The following is a 16,192-nucleotide window of genomic DNA, read 5'->3' on the forward strand; positions in this document are numbered from 1 at the left end:
TGCCAACACAAAATCCACCACCGCAATTAGCAGTAATAGGAACTTCAGCTGGCAGCAGCAGTGAAGGCAGTAAAGATTAAATGACTGTGTGAACCATCCCCCCAAATTAAAACTGATGTACACTGGCAAAAAATAAGAAAACTCACACCACTCTTGCCCCTTACATTCTGTTCTACTTTGGTAATAATAGAGAAAATACTGCTGCCTGGGTCTCTGTTTTTCACATGACAGATTCACCCCATTAATGATAAGAATCTGAGTACCCGTACCAATAAAACATCTCAAATTACAAAAACCTATAGAAGAATTTCAAGTGCTTGAGGATACAAATAAGCTTTTGAAGAAGGTTGATATTTAGACGCATTTGTCACTTAGGTACCTGTCAGTGACTTCTAGCTGGTGTTCCACATGTACTTGCAAAAAGTATGCTTGGGAATTCCACTAAATTACATCCAAGAAATTATTTTTTTGGGGTAGAAAGTCTTCCAGAAGCTACAAATATCTGCAAAATGGTATTCACGGTAATACTTCTATAGCATAGAATGTGACCTTGGTCTAGAGCAGGTTGTTGTCGGAACTGCAGTAACAACAAACACTTGCCCTTTTCATGAACCGTGGCTGAATTATGTTAATCTTGTACAGACAGATGAATGAGAAAATTAGTATAATGAAGATTTGAATAAGTATTTTATTGTACCATATTAACTGATGCAATACATTATAGATTAGCCCAAGTTTCTTCAGTGAGATCCACAGTTTATTGTCTCAGTGTCCTATATGACATACTTTCAAAATACAAATTATTCTCCACAGTTTAAATGAAACTCTAGCAATGTGCTAGACCACTTCAGAAATACTTTAGGCTTAAGAGCTGTCCAAACCTCACCTTTGAATTCATGAACACAGTAAACCATCTGATTTGTAGGTCAGTGTGCAAAAAGCACAGCTGTTAACTGTGACCTTGAAGAGGCTTTGCAGCTGCAGTTACCTTGCAGCATTAAGAGTCATGCATCTTTGTAACATTTTGCACTTTGAGAAATGCCCTATCTTGAACTCTGGGTTTGCATCCCATTCCTTGTGTTTATTATGGACAGAATTAAATCATCAGCCAAACACGTTGGTCCTCTCCTGGTCGTTCTGAAAGCAACCAAAAGACAGAAGTTTTACAAACATACAGGGAACACATATAGTTTTGTTAGTAACTTTAGCATGTGCATGAATAGGTATGTGCCAGATTTATGTACATGAATTTGGACACTTGCTGTAGATTTTTCAGTACTAGAGCAATTGCTTTGTGTTGACAGTTAAAAGCTTGTGTAAATAGATGGCTGGTGCCATACTCTGACAGTGGTTAGACATTCCAGTGATAATAGTTTGCCAGGAAGCAAGGCTAGGGAAGAAAAGCCAAAACCAATTAAAATGTATCATCAGGTAAATTTGAATTTGGGAAGCGGGACAGAATTAATCACTTGAGACTCCACTCAGGACACAAAGTAAACACCTCTCTTCATAAGAAATGTGACCTCTTACCAGCAACATATGCTGAACTGTACATCTAACCAGTTAGGTCCACCAGCAACACATCAGGAGACACTAATTCTACAGAGCATTACCTATACAAATTGGATGCTGTTTCCCCCAGTACTGACTGTACCCTGATGACTGCTCAGGCACTGGGCTAACCCAGTGGGGGGTTGTTTGTTCCAGCTCAGGGAAGCTCAGTGTAAGGTGTAACAGCTGATGCAATTTCCCTGCTATACGGGAAAGGTCAGCCCCTAGAAAAATCATGGACAGAGCTCCCAGGCAGCTGGAACAATCTCTCTAAAGAACTGGACTCAAGCAGGGACAGTAGAAAGAGATAGAACAGCATATGTTTTACCATTTTTGAGAAATGAGTTTATGGATGATTTTAAAGATAATGTATCCTATGAAGAGGAATTTATAAAGCAAATGCAGTTAAGTCCAAGTTTTTCGCTGAGACATGATTGCTGCCTAACTTCATGAATAGCAAATAAGGAAAAATCATGGAAACACATTAATTATAACACAGTAAAATGAACATGAAAATTTTAACAGCACTGAAGGCCACCATACACAACTGTAGCCCAGATTCTTTCAAACAGCCTTGCCAGCCTGCTTTGAACTTCTTGATACCACTGGGAGGTATCTACAGGCTTGTGAACAGACTAGAAAAACCATACTGTGCCCAGAAAACAAAATTAACACACACACACACCCCCCCCAGAATAAAAATAAACCCCCCATATTTGCGTATTGGCTGTAACACAAGACCTTCAAGCCAGGAGAGGACTTAAGATATAGAATATTGCAGACTTCAGTTTATCAGTACAGACACAAGACATCTATCTAACTAAAGGCATTATATAGAGCCCTGTTCCTGCCAGTACTGGCAAGAACCAAGTTGAAGATGAACAGTAATATGAAGGGTCAAGGCACCCCTTCCCAATATGAGCTGCTGAAGTAGAGTGTTCACAAAACAGGGTTTAGTTCTTCAAGAAACTATCTATTAAAGAAAAGGACACAGGATATTCCCAATTCATCTTGTTCCAGAAGTTTATCATATGTAAATCTGCATAGTCTGTGTCTAACATCCTGTATGGTCAAAAAAGGTCACTATAAAAATACTGCTCTCCCATTCTTTATCCATACTATGAGAAAAGCACAGTTCATTATAACAGGAAATAATACTTTATTATAAAATCTGCATGTAAACAAGTAACAAATTAATTGAGTAACAGTTAATGGAAGTGCAAATTAACTTCATAAAATGCTATCTGTTCTGTATTTAAATATATATATATTTGTTTTCTCCCATTCTAATGTGGTTCTACAACCCCCCTCCCCACATTTAAGTTTAAAAAGATTTATCATTGCTTGCTTTATACTAAAAAGAGTGTACGAGCCTGCGTACAAGTTTTAAGTTTTGCTCTGCAAACAACACAAGTCTATGGTGATACTTATCATCATCCTTTCTTATCTTTGCATCTCTGGTATCCACAAGACAAGAGGATATATAACATATGTACACAGTGAAAATGTGGCCATGTCATGCCATTTAAAGTTAGTTCATTTACTTGCACACATGGAAACTTAAACCATTTATCAAAGAAGCAGACATTGTAGTGTAACTTCCAGACTTGCTTGCGCACCTTAAGGCATTAATGAGAGTCTCACTTGGTAAGTCATTCTTGTGATCACCATGAGGATCATCTATACACTTCAACAGTCAAATGCTTGTTCATCACCCACATGCAACATCTGGCCTTGCTGAAAGCTTCTAAAGCACAGATAAGTCGTGGCAAGACTTCGATTTTGCTTTGAAAGCCATCTTCTTATTGTTCTTTGCCACAATTCTCCCAAGGAATCGCTTTGCCTTTTTGCTTATGCTTTCTCTCCTTTTTGTGTTGGCCATTCTCCTAGCATTGTCTTCTTTACTGTCTTTGCGAAGTCTAATTTGCCGAACGATACCTTCAAACAGGTCCTTGACGTTATGATGAAGAGCAGCTGAGGTCTCGATGAATTTGCAGTCAAACACAACAGCACAGGCCCGTCCCTCTGGATGTAAAGAGAAAAAGGGAGATGAGTGGTGATGGACATTTTCTCTTCCTATATACTGGCAGAAGAACAAAATAATTGACTTTAAGTAAGGAAGGTGCCTTCAATGCCACACAGGAACTTTACTACATAGTAGGAAAGGCCAAATTTGGTACTCATGATTTTGCCCCCTTACTCTTCTTGGTTTTGTTGTGGTATGGTCAGAAACCTCATTTGACCAATAGTACTGAATAGAAGGCAATAATAGTCCTCTAGGCAGACCACCCCAGTATTGTTTAAGAGCTAAAGCTGACACAGGAGAGGCACTTGGATGCATGCTTGTTGTTTGATAGGAAACAGTGTGAGGTACACAAAGAAACGGATTTTATTTTTTCTGGCAGTTGATGAGCAGTTATACACCTCTGTCTTGCTGTAGCAAGTGAGTGTTTTCCACACTAGCTGCAACTGAAGCTGGTAACAGTCCACAAGGTCAAGTAATTGAACAGATCACTATCATGAAGTTGTACACCATTGGATTGGAGTAGGACTGTATTCAAAATGCAAGATGCTCTGTTCCAGACATAAGCACATAACTCTGGAACATTGCTGCAGTGCAAATTTCCACGTTCAACTTGTGGCAAATAACGGCAAAGCTGTAAACCTGAGTGAAGTACTGGTACCACAACTAGGACCAGCCTGAAAAAAGTGATAATCTCCTGATAAACTCCAGTCAATTCCCTGTGCAGCCTTTAACACAGGGAACGTGGCAAAACCAGACGGCAAGAGATGGTTCTTAATCATCAAGGCACAGGTATTTCAGGGTATTCTTCCCAGTGGAAAAAGAAACCAACCAAACAAAAAAACAAAACAAAACAAAAAGAAACCAAACCAAAACCACCAAGTGTTTAAACAAGTGAAATTAGTACCACGGTGTTGGGAGTGGTTACTGTGCTCTAGTTACCAAAATGCTAGCTGGATCTAGCTAGGAAAATTCTCACTGACCACAGCTGGAGAACATATACAGAAATATTTTAAATTGTGTGAGCCTGGTCCCACCAGCTGAACTCATGTTATGGAATCACTTTCCGAAGAAAAAGGATTGCACAGGCTGTATGGGATCATCCTTTTCAAAGGCTGCCTGGGTTTTATGACATGGCACTCCTGTCCCTTACAAAACTATACCTCCAGCTATCAGATGTTGAGACTAGCAAGTGCTGCTGCACACATCACATAAAATTAAAAAAATTCAGTTAATACCGACCAAAAATGAATCCTAAACAAAACAGTATGCTAAAGCTGCAGCTCTGATGCATTTTTTCCTCTTGTACTGCAGTTCAGAGCATGGCTCTGCACAGTCAGAAATCCTCCACCCTCGCCATCTCCACTGTTTTCTGTGGTACAAAGTCCTTCAGCATGAACCAGCTGACTTGGTTTCTTTGGTGTGCCTCAAAACATACATTTTTCTACATCAAAAGCAAACCAATTGGCCACAATCCTCCATAGTCTTTGCTACTAATTTAGACACTACTGTATAAATGAAGTGTTTCTTACCATCAACTGAGACTTCCCGGGACCTGACCAGATCGCTTTTATTGCCCACAAGAATAATAGGAATGTCTTCTGTTTGCCTTGCTCTTCTTAGCTGGATTCTTAGCTCAGAGGCCTTTTCAAAACTAACTTTGTCTGTCACTGAATATACAATAATATAAGCGTCTCCCATCTTCATACAGTGGTTCTGAAGCCATTGGCTGTCATCCTATAACAAAAGGCAAGGAACAGATTTATTGCACTGAAAGATCTATTGAACACTGATCAACGATTTAATTCTTGTAAGCATCTTGAAGATATTTTCCTTTGCTTTATAATAGAGTCAGTAAAGGTGAGCCACAACCTCCCAGTATTTTTTTATTATTATTTAAAACATATTAAAAAACCAAAACCGCGTTTCCAGAAATAATATCAGGTCTGCACCGATCACATTGTGAATCTAATTTTACAGTAATTCCCTGGGCTGCCCATGTAAGCTGCTGCTTAATTAAAGCATGAAGGGATTCGCACTCCCTCCCTATTCAGATTTTTTTTCATTTTCTGCCTAGCTACAAGAAATTAGTTGCAGGAGAGAACAAAGGCAGTAGGAATTCTGATTTTTAAATGTTACTTATTTGATTGAAGATACAGGCAGGCATAGTTGTTCACTTTCCACCTTTTTTTTTTTTTTTTTTTTTTTTTAGTGAACCACTGACTGAGAAAGAAGATACTAAAGCAAGTACCTGCTCCCATATGTCAAACACCACGAGAGACGCTTCTTCTCCGTCCACTATAATGGATCTGTCGTATGTATTCCCTAGGGAAAAGCAAAGTTCACGGAAGAGCCGTTATTTTTCGCCGGCAGCCTGGGAGGCGGCGGCCGCAGGGAGATGCCCGGGGAGGCGCGACCGCGCTCCGCGCTACGAGCGGCGGGTCCCCGGTGCCGGCAGCCCTCCCGCCCCCGCCGGGCCGCTGCCACCGCCGCCCCGCGCCCTCACCGGCTTCTTCCGCGTCCGCGCAGTCCTCCACGCCGCCGAAGATGCGCGCCAGGCTGGTCTTGCCGACGCCGTGCTCGCCCAGCAGGATCACCTTGTAGAGGTTGCTGTCGGAGTCGCTGCCCGAGGAGATGACGGAGTCGGAGGAGTCGGAGGCCCAGCTCTCCCGGTGCGCCTCGCCGGGGCTGTACGACGTGCAGCGCACCAGGCCGGAGAGCTCGCCCTGCGGCAGGCCGGCACGCAGGTCCCGCTCGTCCACCGGCATGCTTCGCCGGTGCAGCTGCTGGTGCACGGAGAAGGGCATGCTGCCGCGCCGCTTGTCCAGGTAGCGCAGCTTGTCGCCGCGGTTCAGAGTCATGGGGGTGCCGGGCTGCGGCAGAGGGGACAGGAGCACTGTCAGCACCCGCCGCCCCTGCAGCGTCCCGGCCCCGATCCCGATCCCGGAGCAGCGCTTACCTCGGGGCGCTCCGCGAAGGGCGGGAAGCAGTTAGGGATTCCCCGCCGCTAGCCGCCCGTATCTCCACGGCAGCTCCCTCGGCGAGTGCTGCCGCCACCCCGCTCCTCGCCCCTATTTATGGCTCCGCCAGCCCGGCCCTCCCCGCCGTGACGCGCGCCGCGCGGCGCCCTGCCAGCGCACCCGTGGGCAGCGCCGTCCGCCCCCGGCAGCGCGGCGCGGCTCGGCTCGGCTCGGCTCGGTCCGCCTCGGCGCGGCTCGGCGCGGCTCGGCTCGGCGCGGCGCGGCGCGGCGCGGTTCGGCCCAGCCCGACCCAGCCCGTGGAGAGCCCGACGCCGGGGGAGAAGCCCGTTCTGTGGGCGGTGGCGCTCCCCTCTCGTCGGCGGGGAGAAGCTGCCGGGGCCCGGCCCGGCCGTGGGGAGGCGAGGGAGGGGCGCGGAGCGTTGCGGCGGGGATGCCGTCCCGCGTAGGGAGGGTAGGCTGTGTGCTGGGGTCGGCGGGCTCTGCCCCGCAGCCCCGCGCCCGCCCCCCGCGGGCAATGGAAGGCAGCGTTTGCCGTTCGTGTCTCTTGTTTCCACTCGCTGCCCTGTGCTAGGGAGCGCGTGTTGTATGCTTAGGGGTTTCCGCAGCGTGTTAGGCTCAATGTCATTGTCCAGGAGTTTAGGTATGGCCCTGGTTTCTACAGTAGTGTTAGGGAAAATATTTGCAAATTTGCAATATTTGCATTGCTTTGTACCTGGTGTACTCAGCATTCAGGAGTGGGTTATGAGAAAAGCACCAGTGCAAGGTGTTGCGCTTAACCTGGTAAGCTTGTCGATGGGTCCACGTGCAGTGTTAACAGTTTAGGAGGCCAAGATAAAACATAAAGGTCAAATTCTTTTGATTTCACCTGAGCAGCAAAGTGAGACAGTGAAAGCCTTATAAGTGGCACAGTCATTACCGTGTGATCCGGTGAAGAAAACGACTAACCAGATAACTATACTTGTATTCTCGATGGCTCACCCAACCATCATGTATACAGTTCATTGTTTACCTAGCAACCGAAACATGTTAGACATTTTACAGCCAAAATAACTCTGGCTCCTGCTCCCAAAAGATTACAGCCTAATCTGCACGGGAAAATCCCTGTGACTCTGCATAGGACAGTAGCCATCAAATTCATGACAGTTTAAGGGTTTACAGATCAGATGCAGAAACAAGGCTAAAGAAGGCAAGAGGTAGGGAGGTGATGGAAACGAAGTTATAGATGTAGGGAATAAGGTAAGGGGAAAAGGAAAGTAAAGGGTCTATGGCCTCGGGCTATGGGGTGGCATAGGCAATAAAATATAGCATACCAGCTCAGAAACATCTTTTTTCTTATGACATGTTAAACTTCTCAGGCTACTTAACTGCCACAAAGATAAATGGGAGAAATACTTTGAAGGGACTGACCACAGGAGATGCATATTTTCCCCCGTGAAATTAAGTGAGTGAATATTGTGTTACTTTCAGAAGCCAGTTAGAGTTCCCCAGTCCGTGCTCTTGGGGAGGTTTTGGCCCTTTCACCCTGATAACTGCAGTTTGAAGTGTTAATGTGGCAGTTAAAGATCACCAAGTGCTTGCAGCAAGTTCTCTCTGCCTGTCTCGCAAAACAGCAACCAAAATAGCCTTGTCAGCTTAAATAGTAAGAGTTTGGCAATGAAATGAAGTGTGTGCTTCAGTTAACTGAACCGAATTATAAACCTCTGGTTAGCATTTAAAATCGTATTTAAATACATTTTGGTTAGCATTCGAAGTACACCATACTTGCTTCACTTGGATAAACTGGAATCTGCCAAACCATCTTGATTAAACTCTATTTATATACAGTTAATTATGTAAATATGCTTCCAGAAATGGTTCATCTTCAGTTAACTTTTCTAAAATGTGAATGTTTCTCCTTAAAATTCTCACCTCAAAATATCCTGAGTGGGTTTTTAAGTCTTTTGGACCAGTCTTCCTTGCATGCCTTTTCTGTGTGTCAGGGTCAAACTTTAGAAGCTGACAATATAAAGTGGGGGTATTTTTAATTCTTTTCTGTGTGAAAGGAGGGAAATCTGAGAAGCATCAGAACCAAAGATACAGTGCCACTTTCGTGCCACATATAGCACCACGGGCTGGAACCAAACTAAAAATGGGAGTTTCACAGGGCTTAAAGAAACCGTGTTTTATTCCAGGCCTTTTGCAGATAAGAATTATTAACATTTTAGCAATGTAAATGCAAGATAGGACCCTTGCTAGCCAAAATCTATCAGGAAAGGCGTATGTAAAAGTGGTAAATAAAAGCTTTGAGAGAACAGTATTTCAGCAGGAAAAGTGACTGAAAATAAAATAATACCTAATAGAAATCATAGAGAAAATTCACTACTCTTTTGCAAGTACTTGTTTTGTGCCAGCACCCAGGTACAACTAATGAATTAACGGTTATACAATACCACTATGGTTACAAGATAGCACTCAGGGCCTGGCACTGGGTTCTGTGAGTTGTCCTTTAACAGAAGGTGAGATGGCCTTGGATTAGGTCCCCAGAGCCTCAGTTGTTCCTAGAGGGATGAGTACAAGTTGCACGGAGTGCTGCGCCAAGGCAGTTAAGTCTGTTCCCATCCACTGCAGGATTTGTGCCTGGAACCAGAGAGGGGGAGATCACAGGGGTCATGTAGCTGGTTTATCTCCTGTGATCTTAATAAGTCCAGCTATTTTGTGAAGTTGGAAGGAATTAACAGATAATTCAGGTTAATCACTTGAGATATATCAAGTGCTTTTTCATGTGTAGTTCTATTTGCTGTTAATTATTGCTATAGATTCATGTGTACATTACTGTGGCACCTGCTGATTTCAGTGGGGTCAATAGGAGACCACAGGCTTGAAATGCTGATCTTTTAGTTTCTTTGAAGGATTTTAAGACCATCTCCTTTCTCACCTGCCTTGAGTTTCCATTTCTATGTGACTATGCTTCTAGCAGATGTATTAACTTTAATTTAATTATATTTAAAATATATTTTCATGTCTTGCTTTTCTAATTTTCCATTGTTCTCACTTCTACTGGTCTAGGGTTTGTTAATGAATGCTTCAGACACATACTGTAGACTTGACATTTTTAGTGAGCCTCATACACCATTCCTTACATATTGAGATGGAAAGTGGAAATTTTATAATTTTGTTGAATTTTACATAGAGCCAGACCTGGAGTCTATCAATGTTGAAGGTAAAAGTCCACTCCAGCCTGCATGGCGGATTGTAAGTGCACTGAATCAGGGTTATCACAGTAGCAGTGCTACCATCTGCAGTTCTTGAGTCATGGGTGGCTCCTGAGCAATTCAGGTGCCTGTCCCCTGCAGTGGCTGTGTCATATAACCAGCAGCAGAGCTGCAGCCCAGGGGCTGCTGTCTAACCTGGATCCTCTCTGCATGAGGAGATATGACATAACAAAAGGAACAAGCAAGTTTGGCTGAGGCTAGGAGCACTGTGTCCATTTCTGGTTTCAGGGACCCCAGTCAACTACATCCTAATTATCAGGTTATTCTGTGATCCTGGTGGAGCCACTGTATCCTCTCATTTCCAAACCAATCCAAAAACTTCACATTTGCTTGCCTGCCCAGCACCTGTGGTGTGTGTCCTGTGGTTCTGGTGGAAGAATTTGGTCTGAGACTTAGAAGGAAAGGAACACCAATATCCTATATCATGTGGATTTGAGCACAAAGCTCTCTAAAAGGCATTACTTCTTTTTTTTTCTTCCAATTTCGTGTCATCTTCATATTATTTTAATTTTCCTGCTTTCATATGCTTTTCACTTAAGGTGCCTTTCTTTTATATTTTACTGTTGTAGTATATCCAGTTCCTTTTTTTCTGTTATCTCATTCCTTTCTTATTCTCTCTCTCTCTTTTTTCCCCTTTCAGTTTTGCCCTAGCTTTTGAGAAGTATCAGTGTTCATTTCTAGTGCACTTTCTTCATCATATGGAAAATGTAAAACATGCAGTCCGATCCTGGTTTTCCAGTTATTTATTCCTGGGGTAATAAAGCTTGTGCCTGGAGTTTCTTTATGCTATATTAGGTGCAGAATGCATTTCACGGTCTAAATGACAAGCACAGACTTTGCAGGGGGTGCAGTGATAACTAAGCATGTATAACCTACCACCTAACCTCCTCCTCTTTGAATTTTCAGATAAAAAAGCAGAATGTGGGGGGTTGAATTAACTATATGTGATTCTGCCTCAGCATTGTTTGTTCAAGGCAAAATGCCATATTATAAATAACATTTTTATGTTTTACATCAAATTAATTTTATCACCGAATTCCAGTTTTTGGTTTTGCTGCTGTCTTACATTGGAGTTGTTTCACCTTTGATTAGGAATAATAGAAATATTTTGAGCAGCTCAAAGACTGAATTAGCAGCAGTGAGGTTTGCTAGAAAGTGTGTCTCTATACTGGAAGTCATGGGTTTCTCTTCTCCTTACTTTTCAACTCATCTGCACTGCTTCAAGTCTAATTAATCAGCTGTTATGTGGGTGAAGTTATTTCGATACAAACGGGAGAGATATCCACAAAGGTCTGTTCTTGCCAAGTTATATGAAGCATTACTCCTGCAGAAGCATGACTCTGGCTACCTCCCAAATACCTGGCCTAAAAAAGAAATAGCAGCATTTATTATTATTTTAATTACAGAACTGAAAAAACTCAGGCCAATGGGCGAAGAGACAGAGGCAGCAGTAGGAAATGTGTTGGTTTTTTTTTTTTAACCTAAGCAAGAGAGAGAGAGGCACAGGGAAATTAAGAAAAAAAAAATCAAAACATTTTTTCTTTACCCTACAAAAAGTAGGATATAATGCAAATGTGGTGTCAAGTTTTCCTCACCATCACCCTTAAAATCACAGATTATTGTGAACAGATACAGGCTAACTGGTTTAGTTTATGGATTGTATACAAATATGTATTACACCTTTTCTTGTGTAGCATATGGTATATTGCATTATCTCACAGTTAATACACAGGATGTAAAAGTAGGCTACAGTTTGAACTGTTACAAGTAACTGTAGCAATGTGGAGCTTTCAGCCTTAGCACTAACTCCTTTGTTAGCTGGCCTGATAAATACCACACCAATGGTGAACCTGCATTTGGATATTGCCAAGGGAGGGAGGCACACCCCTTCATCCAAGAAGCCATGCTTTTCTTCATAATTACTCTTGCATTTAACAACAGGGAATATTTTTGATTGAGGAGTGGTAGCCATGAATTGGGGCTGCAACAATAACATGTGAGAAATATGAGCTTTGGAGTTGATAGAAATTGACACAGCTTAGAAAGCTCACGTAGAGTGGCAAGGGGGAGATGCAAGAAGAAACCTAACTAATTCCGTTGTTATATCTGCAGAATTAATCACAGGTTGGTACCTCTCATGGCTACTGTGCTTCCTCTCAGATCCAGACCAGAAATTCTAAAGGCCACTGATAGGTACTGCAGAAGAATGTAGTACTGTTTGCGTTTTTCAGGTAGAAAATTATGAAATAGATATGTTTACAGTCCATTGCTTGTAATATAAAGCAAAGGCCTGTCTTTCTGAAACTCTTGCAAAAGAGTACAAAAAATAACTTGGGATAAGAATAACTGGAAATGTGGTTCATCTTCCCACTGCTCTGAATTTCTCACGGCTTTGAGTAAGCTCAAAAACTTCCACTACTAGATAACCTCATGACCAACTGAACCAGGTGAATCATTGCTCTGAAAAGAAGTTGCACAAGTGGCATATCTGATTTCATTTATGCCTGTGCAGCTCTCCCACTTTTTTTCACAAAGTGCACCACACTATTAGTAAACTCTCCTGTTAGAATATACTTGGAAAAGCATTCTATCTCAATGTAACTTCAAATTTACACTGATTTCTGGTTTTTCAGATCTGAGTTTACTTCTTACTGACAGAGTAACTGCTCATGCTATATGCTGCTACAAGAGTCAGAGTTTGGATACTCCCTTGGTTTCCTCAGTCACTGCGGAACGGACTCATTAGCACATACTATATGTGATCAGCTGTTTGCTCCTATTGCATTTCAAGTTTGGAGTAAAATCAGAACATGACCTAAGATATTTCCATAATTACTTTCTTTTATCACCCCTGATTCCTCTTTTTCAGTATTAAACCTGTCATGGCCAATGTGCATGACATACATCATCCATCCATGAATGGAATGCTAAATATCCCGTTACAATTCCTGTGGGATGTATACTCCTTAGTGTGGATTTCAGAGGCCCTTTACAAGAAATATCTAGAAGTCTGATACCATGAAAAGGTTTCTGAATTTACAGATTGCAACAGACAGTTGGTTTAAGGAGTGGGCAAAGTAAATGGCTGCCTGTCTTACTAAGAAGTACATAGTGGTAAGGAAGCAAATTGCAAATGTGAGATTTATTGTTTACCAGCAATAGCTCTTGGCAAGAGAAATTAATCTCTTTACAATAACAAACTAAAGGAGCTGTAGTGGGTCAAACTCAATTTACAGCCAGTTTCCAGCAGCTGTCTGTAGCAGGTATGTAAAGAAGAATGGACAAGAAGAACATGATAAACATAATTAAAACTCCTCCCATACAATTGCCAGGAAAAAAGTATTCCTTTTGTTCAGAGACCCTCGATGTGTTTTTTCAGCTTATTTTTCTAATTGCTTTTTAACCGATGTAGTTTTTTGATATTCTGCAACATCCTCATTCGTTGTACTATGAAGCAGAGAGTATTTCCCTCATGTCTTCTTCATACATGTAATGATTTTACAGCTTTCTGCAGTAATTACCTCTTTTGGCTGGGGAACCTAGAGTATGCAGTCACTCCCTGTGCAAACATGATCCCTGCTTGCCCTTCTCTGTATCTTTTCTAATACATTTTTTTAGAAGTTAGGGGACAAGATGCACACATACTAGAAACACAGATTATTTAAACTGCATGTGCTCATGGACTTCCACAGCGGACAGTGATGCTTTCTGCTTTCCTTGTTAATCCTGAGAATTCCTAGCATCTGTTTAAACTGCCAGCTAAGCATTAAATAACATTTTCATGGACCTACTGTAACTTTCTTTTATTGAGGAACTGAGGATTTAATAGGCAGGAAATTGGGTAGAAAACAGCCTAAAGCTGCCTTTGGTAACCCACAGAGCCCATTTCTTCCATACACCTGCAGGACAATGTCTTCAAAAGTTGCCTGTTAGCAGGCATCTTCCACATAGTACTGCAGAAAAAAGCACAGAAACTTGCAAAAGGAAAGTGTAGTTGGAAAACTGTAGCACGAGATTACAGTGAGGGTGCCGGGAGTACATCAGATTGTGCCAGTGACAAAAAGTGTTGCTTACATTTCAGCACATGACAGAGACAGCAAAGGAAAGAAGATCTGGGGATGTGGGGTCTGAAAATCTGGATAAAGTGATCATATTTTAGATGTTTCCATGAATATGACAGGTGAACAAGGAAAAGTGTCCTTGAAGTGAAAACCTGTAGGCAGGAGCAGACCTGTGGTCCTCTGAGGAAATGACCAACGTGCTTCCAGCATGCAGAGTGACATTGATCTGTCCCTCGTAGACAGAAACACAATTTATAATGCCTGTGGCAATATGAAGTGAAACTTTAACTGTGCTGCCCTCTTCTGTGTACTAGATAAGAAAAAAGCACAATGATTTTTTAGTCTATCTTTTCTTATACAGAGGACTTTAGTTTTATGTCCAAATGTGCATTTATAATGCTTAGAATCACTGCACCTTATATAAGGCTTCTGGTGGGGACCAGAATGTAAACATAGCTGCCTTTTTGTTTCAGGTGATAAAGTCTGATGTTGTTTCCCTTGTAGGGAAAACTCCATTTCCCTTTCATTTCAACAAATGAAAGCTTGAAGCAGGGGCAAAACCTTACAGTCACAGGGAAGACTTATGAATTTGAATTAGAGAGGCTTTATACTTCTTTATAACCCAGTGCAGAATTTATGGTGTCTTTTCCTGTGGTGAGTGATGTCATGGAATCATTCATGTAAAATGTGTAGGAACTTGGAGATGCTATAATTTGTCCAGTTGGAATGTGCTGAGTTTGGCAAATTCCACATTTACATCATAGCAGTAACAGGCATCTCTTGTTTATTGTAAATGTCTCATTTCCTGCTTTGCCTCTAATGCTATGCAAGATATTCTGATGAAGACTTTCAAAATTCTTATGGTAGAATTATACTAGAATCAAATAAGCTTTTTTAATTTCACTTTAATTGTCAAATTTAAATTGTCAAAGTTCTTTCTGATTTTATTCTTGAGAAAGAATGTAATAATAATTATGGTAATCATAATACGTTTCATTATCTACCACTTTCTCTCCAAAAATACAAATTTATCAGGATCTAGGCTCATGATAAAACACAGCAAGCACAAGCATAGACTGAGGTAATAGAACGGTATGAAGTGTGTACCTTCTATAAAGAGGGTTATAGACAGTAGACTCAAAAAATATTTTTTAATGAAGGCGAGTGCAAACCTTAATCTCAGAGCCAGCCCTAACTAGAAAAAGCTGCATCAAAACTCCACTGCTAAATGTCTCTTAGTCCTAAAGATAAAACCGCAGAATCTTGACGCATATCAAAGACGTTCTACACCCAAACCAGTTACAGTGAAGCAAGTAAGAAATAACTTTATTTCCCTGTTCATCTTATTCCTCCCTCAAGCAGCTTCTCCACATCTAGTGAACACCAGCATACTGAAATCTTTGGCAAGGCAGTGGCATGCTGAGCTGCTGATCATGTTGGGGAAGTGCCAGGGAATTATTGCTCATCTCTCAATCGCTGCTTGTCTCATGCATGGAGGCAGAGTTCCCTGTCAGAGGTTTGTTTGACAGGCACATTACAATGTAAATCTTTGGGCCTTAGGCATTCTAAGTGGACTTCCTTAATTTTCCAAATCATCAAAGCTACTTATATTCAAAGGACTCAGTGATCATCCCATTCTCCATTGGTAATAAAATTCAGCAAATTCGTTACATTTCATGGCATTTTTCCCTGTTTACAGTTTTGGAAATGAGATCAGAATTGGGCCTTGACAGTCTTTTCCCTTCTCTACACTTACTCATAGCAGTAATTAACATGAACCAGGCAAATGCTTCCTTGGCATCAGGCTCTCACATTAAAACCGTCAAGTCTGTGACTTCACTGCCTGCTCATACACCCAGGGCTGTGGGGGGAAATGGTCTTTATTCAACAATTAATGTCAAAAAAAATATGATGAGTACAGTAAATTGCTTTTCTGCAAAGGGTCTTTCTTTTCACACTCACCCCTTTCTTTCATAATCTTTGCCAAAGAGAGAGTTATATATTTGCATCACTCCTCTGCTAAAGCACCTCAGCACCATCAGAATTGTTCAGATCAATCTACAGCCTTCTAAGGTAACAGCAGCATGTAGCTAGGCAACATAAAAGGATATAGTATTTTTCAGGAAGGAGGGCTTTTCTAGATGATCTCATATAGATGCAGTGCCTTTTTTGCCGTATAAGAAGAAAATAGTTAATTGGAGAAATGTGTCTGTCTTCCTGTCACCATCAAGTCGTATCTCTGTATAGGCTTCCTTTGATTAGCTGTGACAGAAAATAACAATGCATTGTATACTGTTCAGATTTATTCCTCTATTTCTATTGCTA

General features: G+C 41.7%; 1 protein-coding gene across 1 annotated transcript; it reads right to left on the bottom strand.

Moving 5' to 3' along the window:
• Positions 1-712: 712 nt before the first annotated feature.
• On the bottom strand, positions 713-6,634 carry RRAD (RRAD, Ras related glycolysis inhibitor and calcium channel regulator). The gene is made up of 5 exons (XM_040615626.1): positions 6,534-6,634; positions 6,081-6,447; positions 5,826-5,899; positions 5,107-5,311; positions 713-3,576 (listed from the first exon to the last, which is right to left on the bottom strand). The coding sequence occupies exons 2-5, from the start codon at positions 6,433-6,435 to the stop codon at positions 3,299-3,301; spliced, it is 912 nt and encodes a 303-aa protein (XP_040471560.1). The 5' UTR covers positions 6,436-6,447; positions 6,534-6,634; the 3' UTR covers positions 713-3,298.
• Between the last annotated feature and the right edge of the window lie 9,558 nt (positions 6,635-16,192).

This window comes from Falco naumanni, chromosome 15, assembly GCF_017639655.2.
Source record: "Falco naumanni isolate bFalNau1 chromosome 15, bFalNau1.pat, whole genome shotgun sequence".
NCBI classification, from domain to species: domain Eukaryota; kingdom Metazoa; phylum Chordata; class Aves; order Falconiformes; family Falconidae; genus Falco; species Falco naumanni.

Excerpts from the sequence above, each read along its gene's own strand:
- RRAD (XM_040615626.1), bottom strand. The coding sequence starts at position 6,435 with ATGACTCTGAACCGCGGCGACAAGCTGCGCTACCTGGACAAGCGGCGC. Across the intron at positions 5,312-5,825 it reads TGTTTGACATATGGGAGCAG|GATGACAGCCAATGGCTTCA; the intron begins GTACTTGCTTTA and ends CTTTTGTTATAG. Across the intron at positions 3,577-5,106 it reads CCGGGAAGTCTCAGTTGATG|AGGGACGGGCCTGTGCTGTT; the intron begins GTAAGAAACACT and ends CTTTACATCCAG.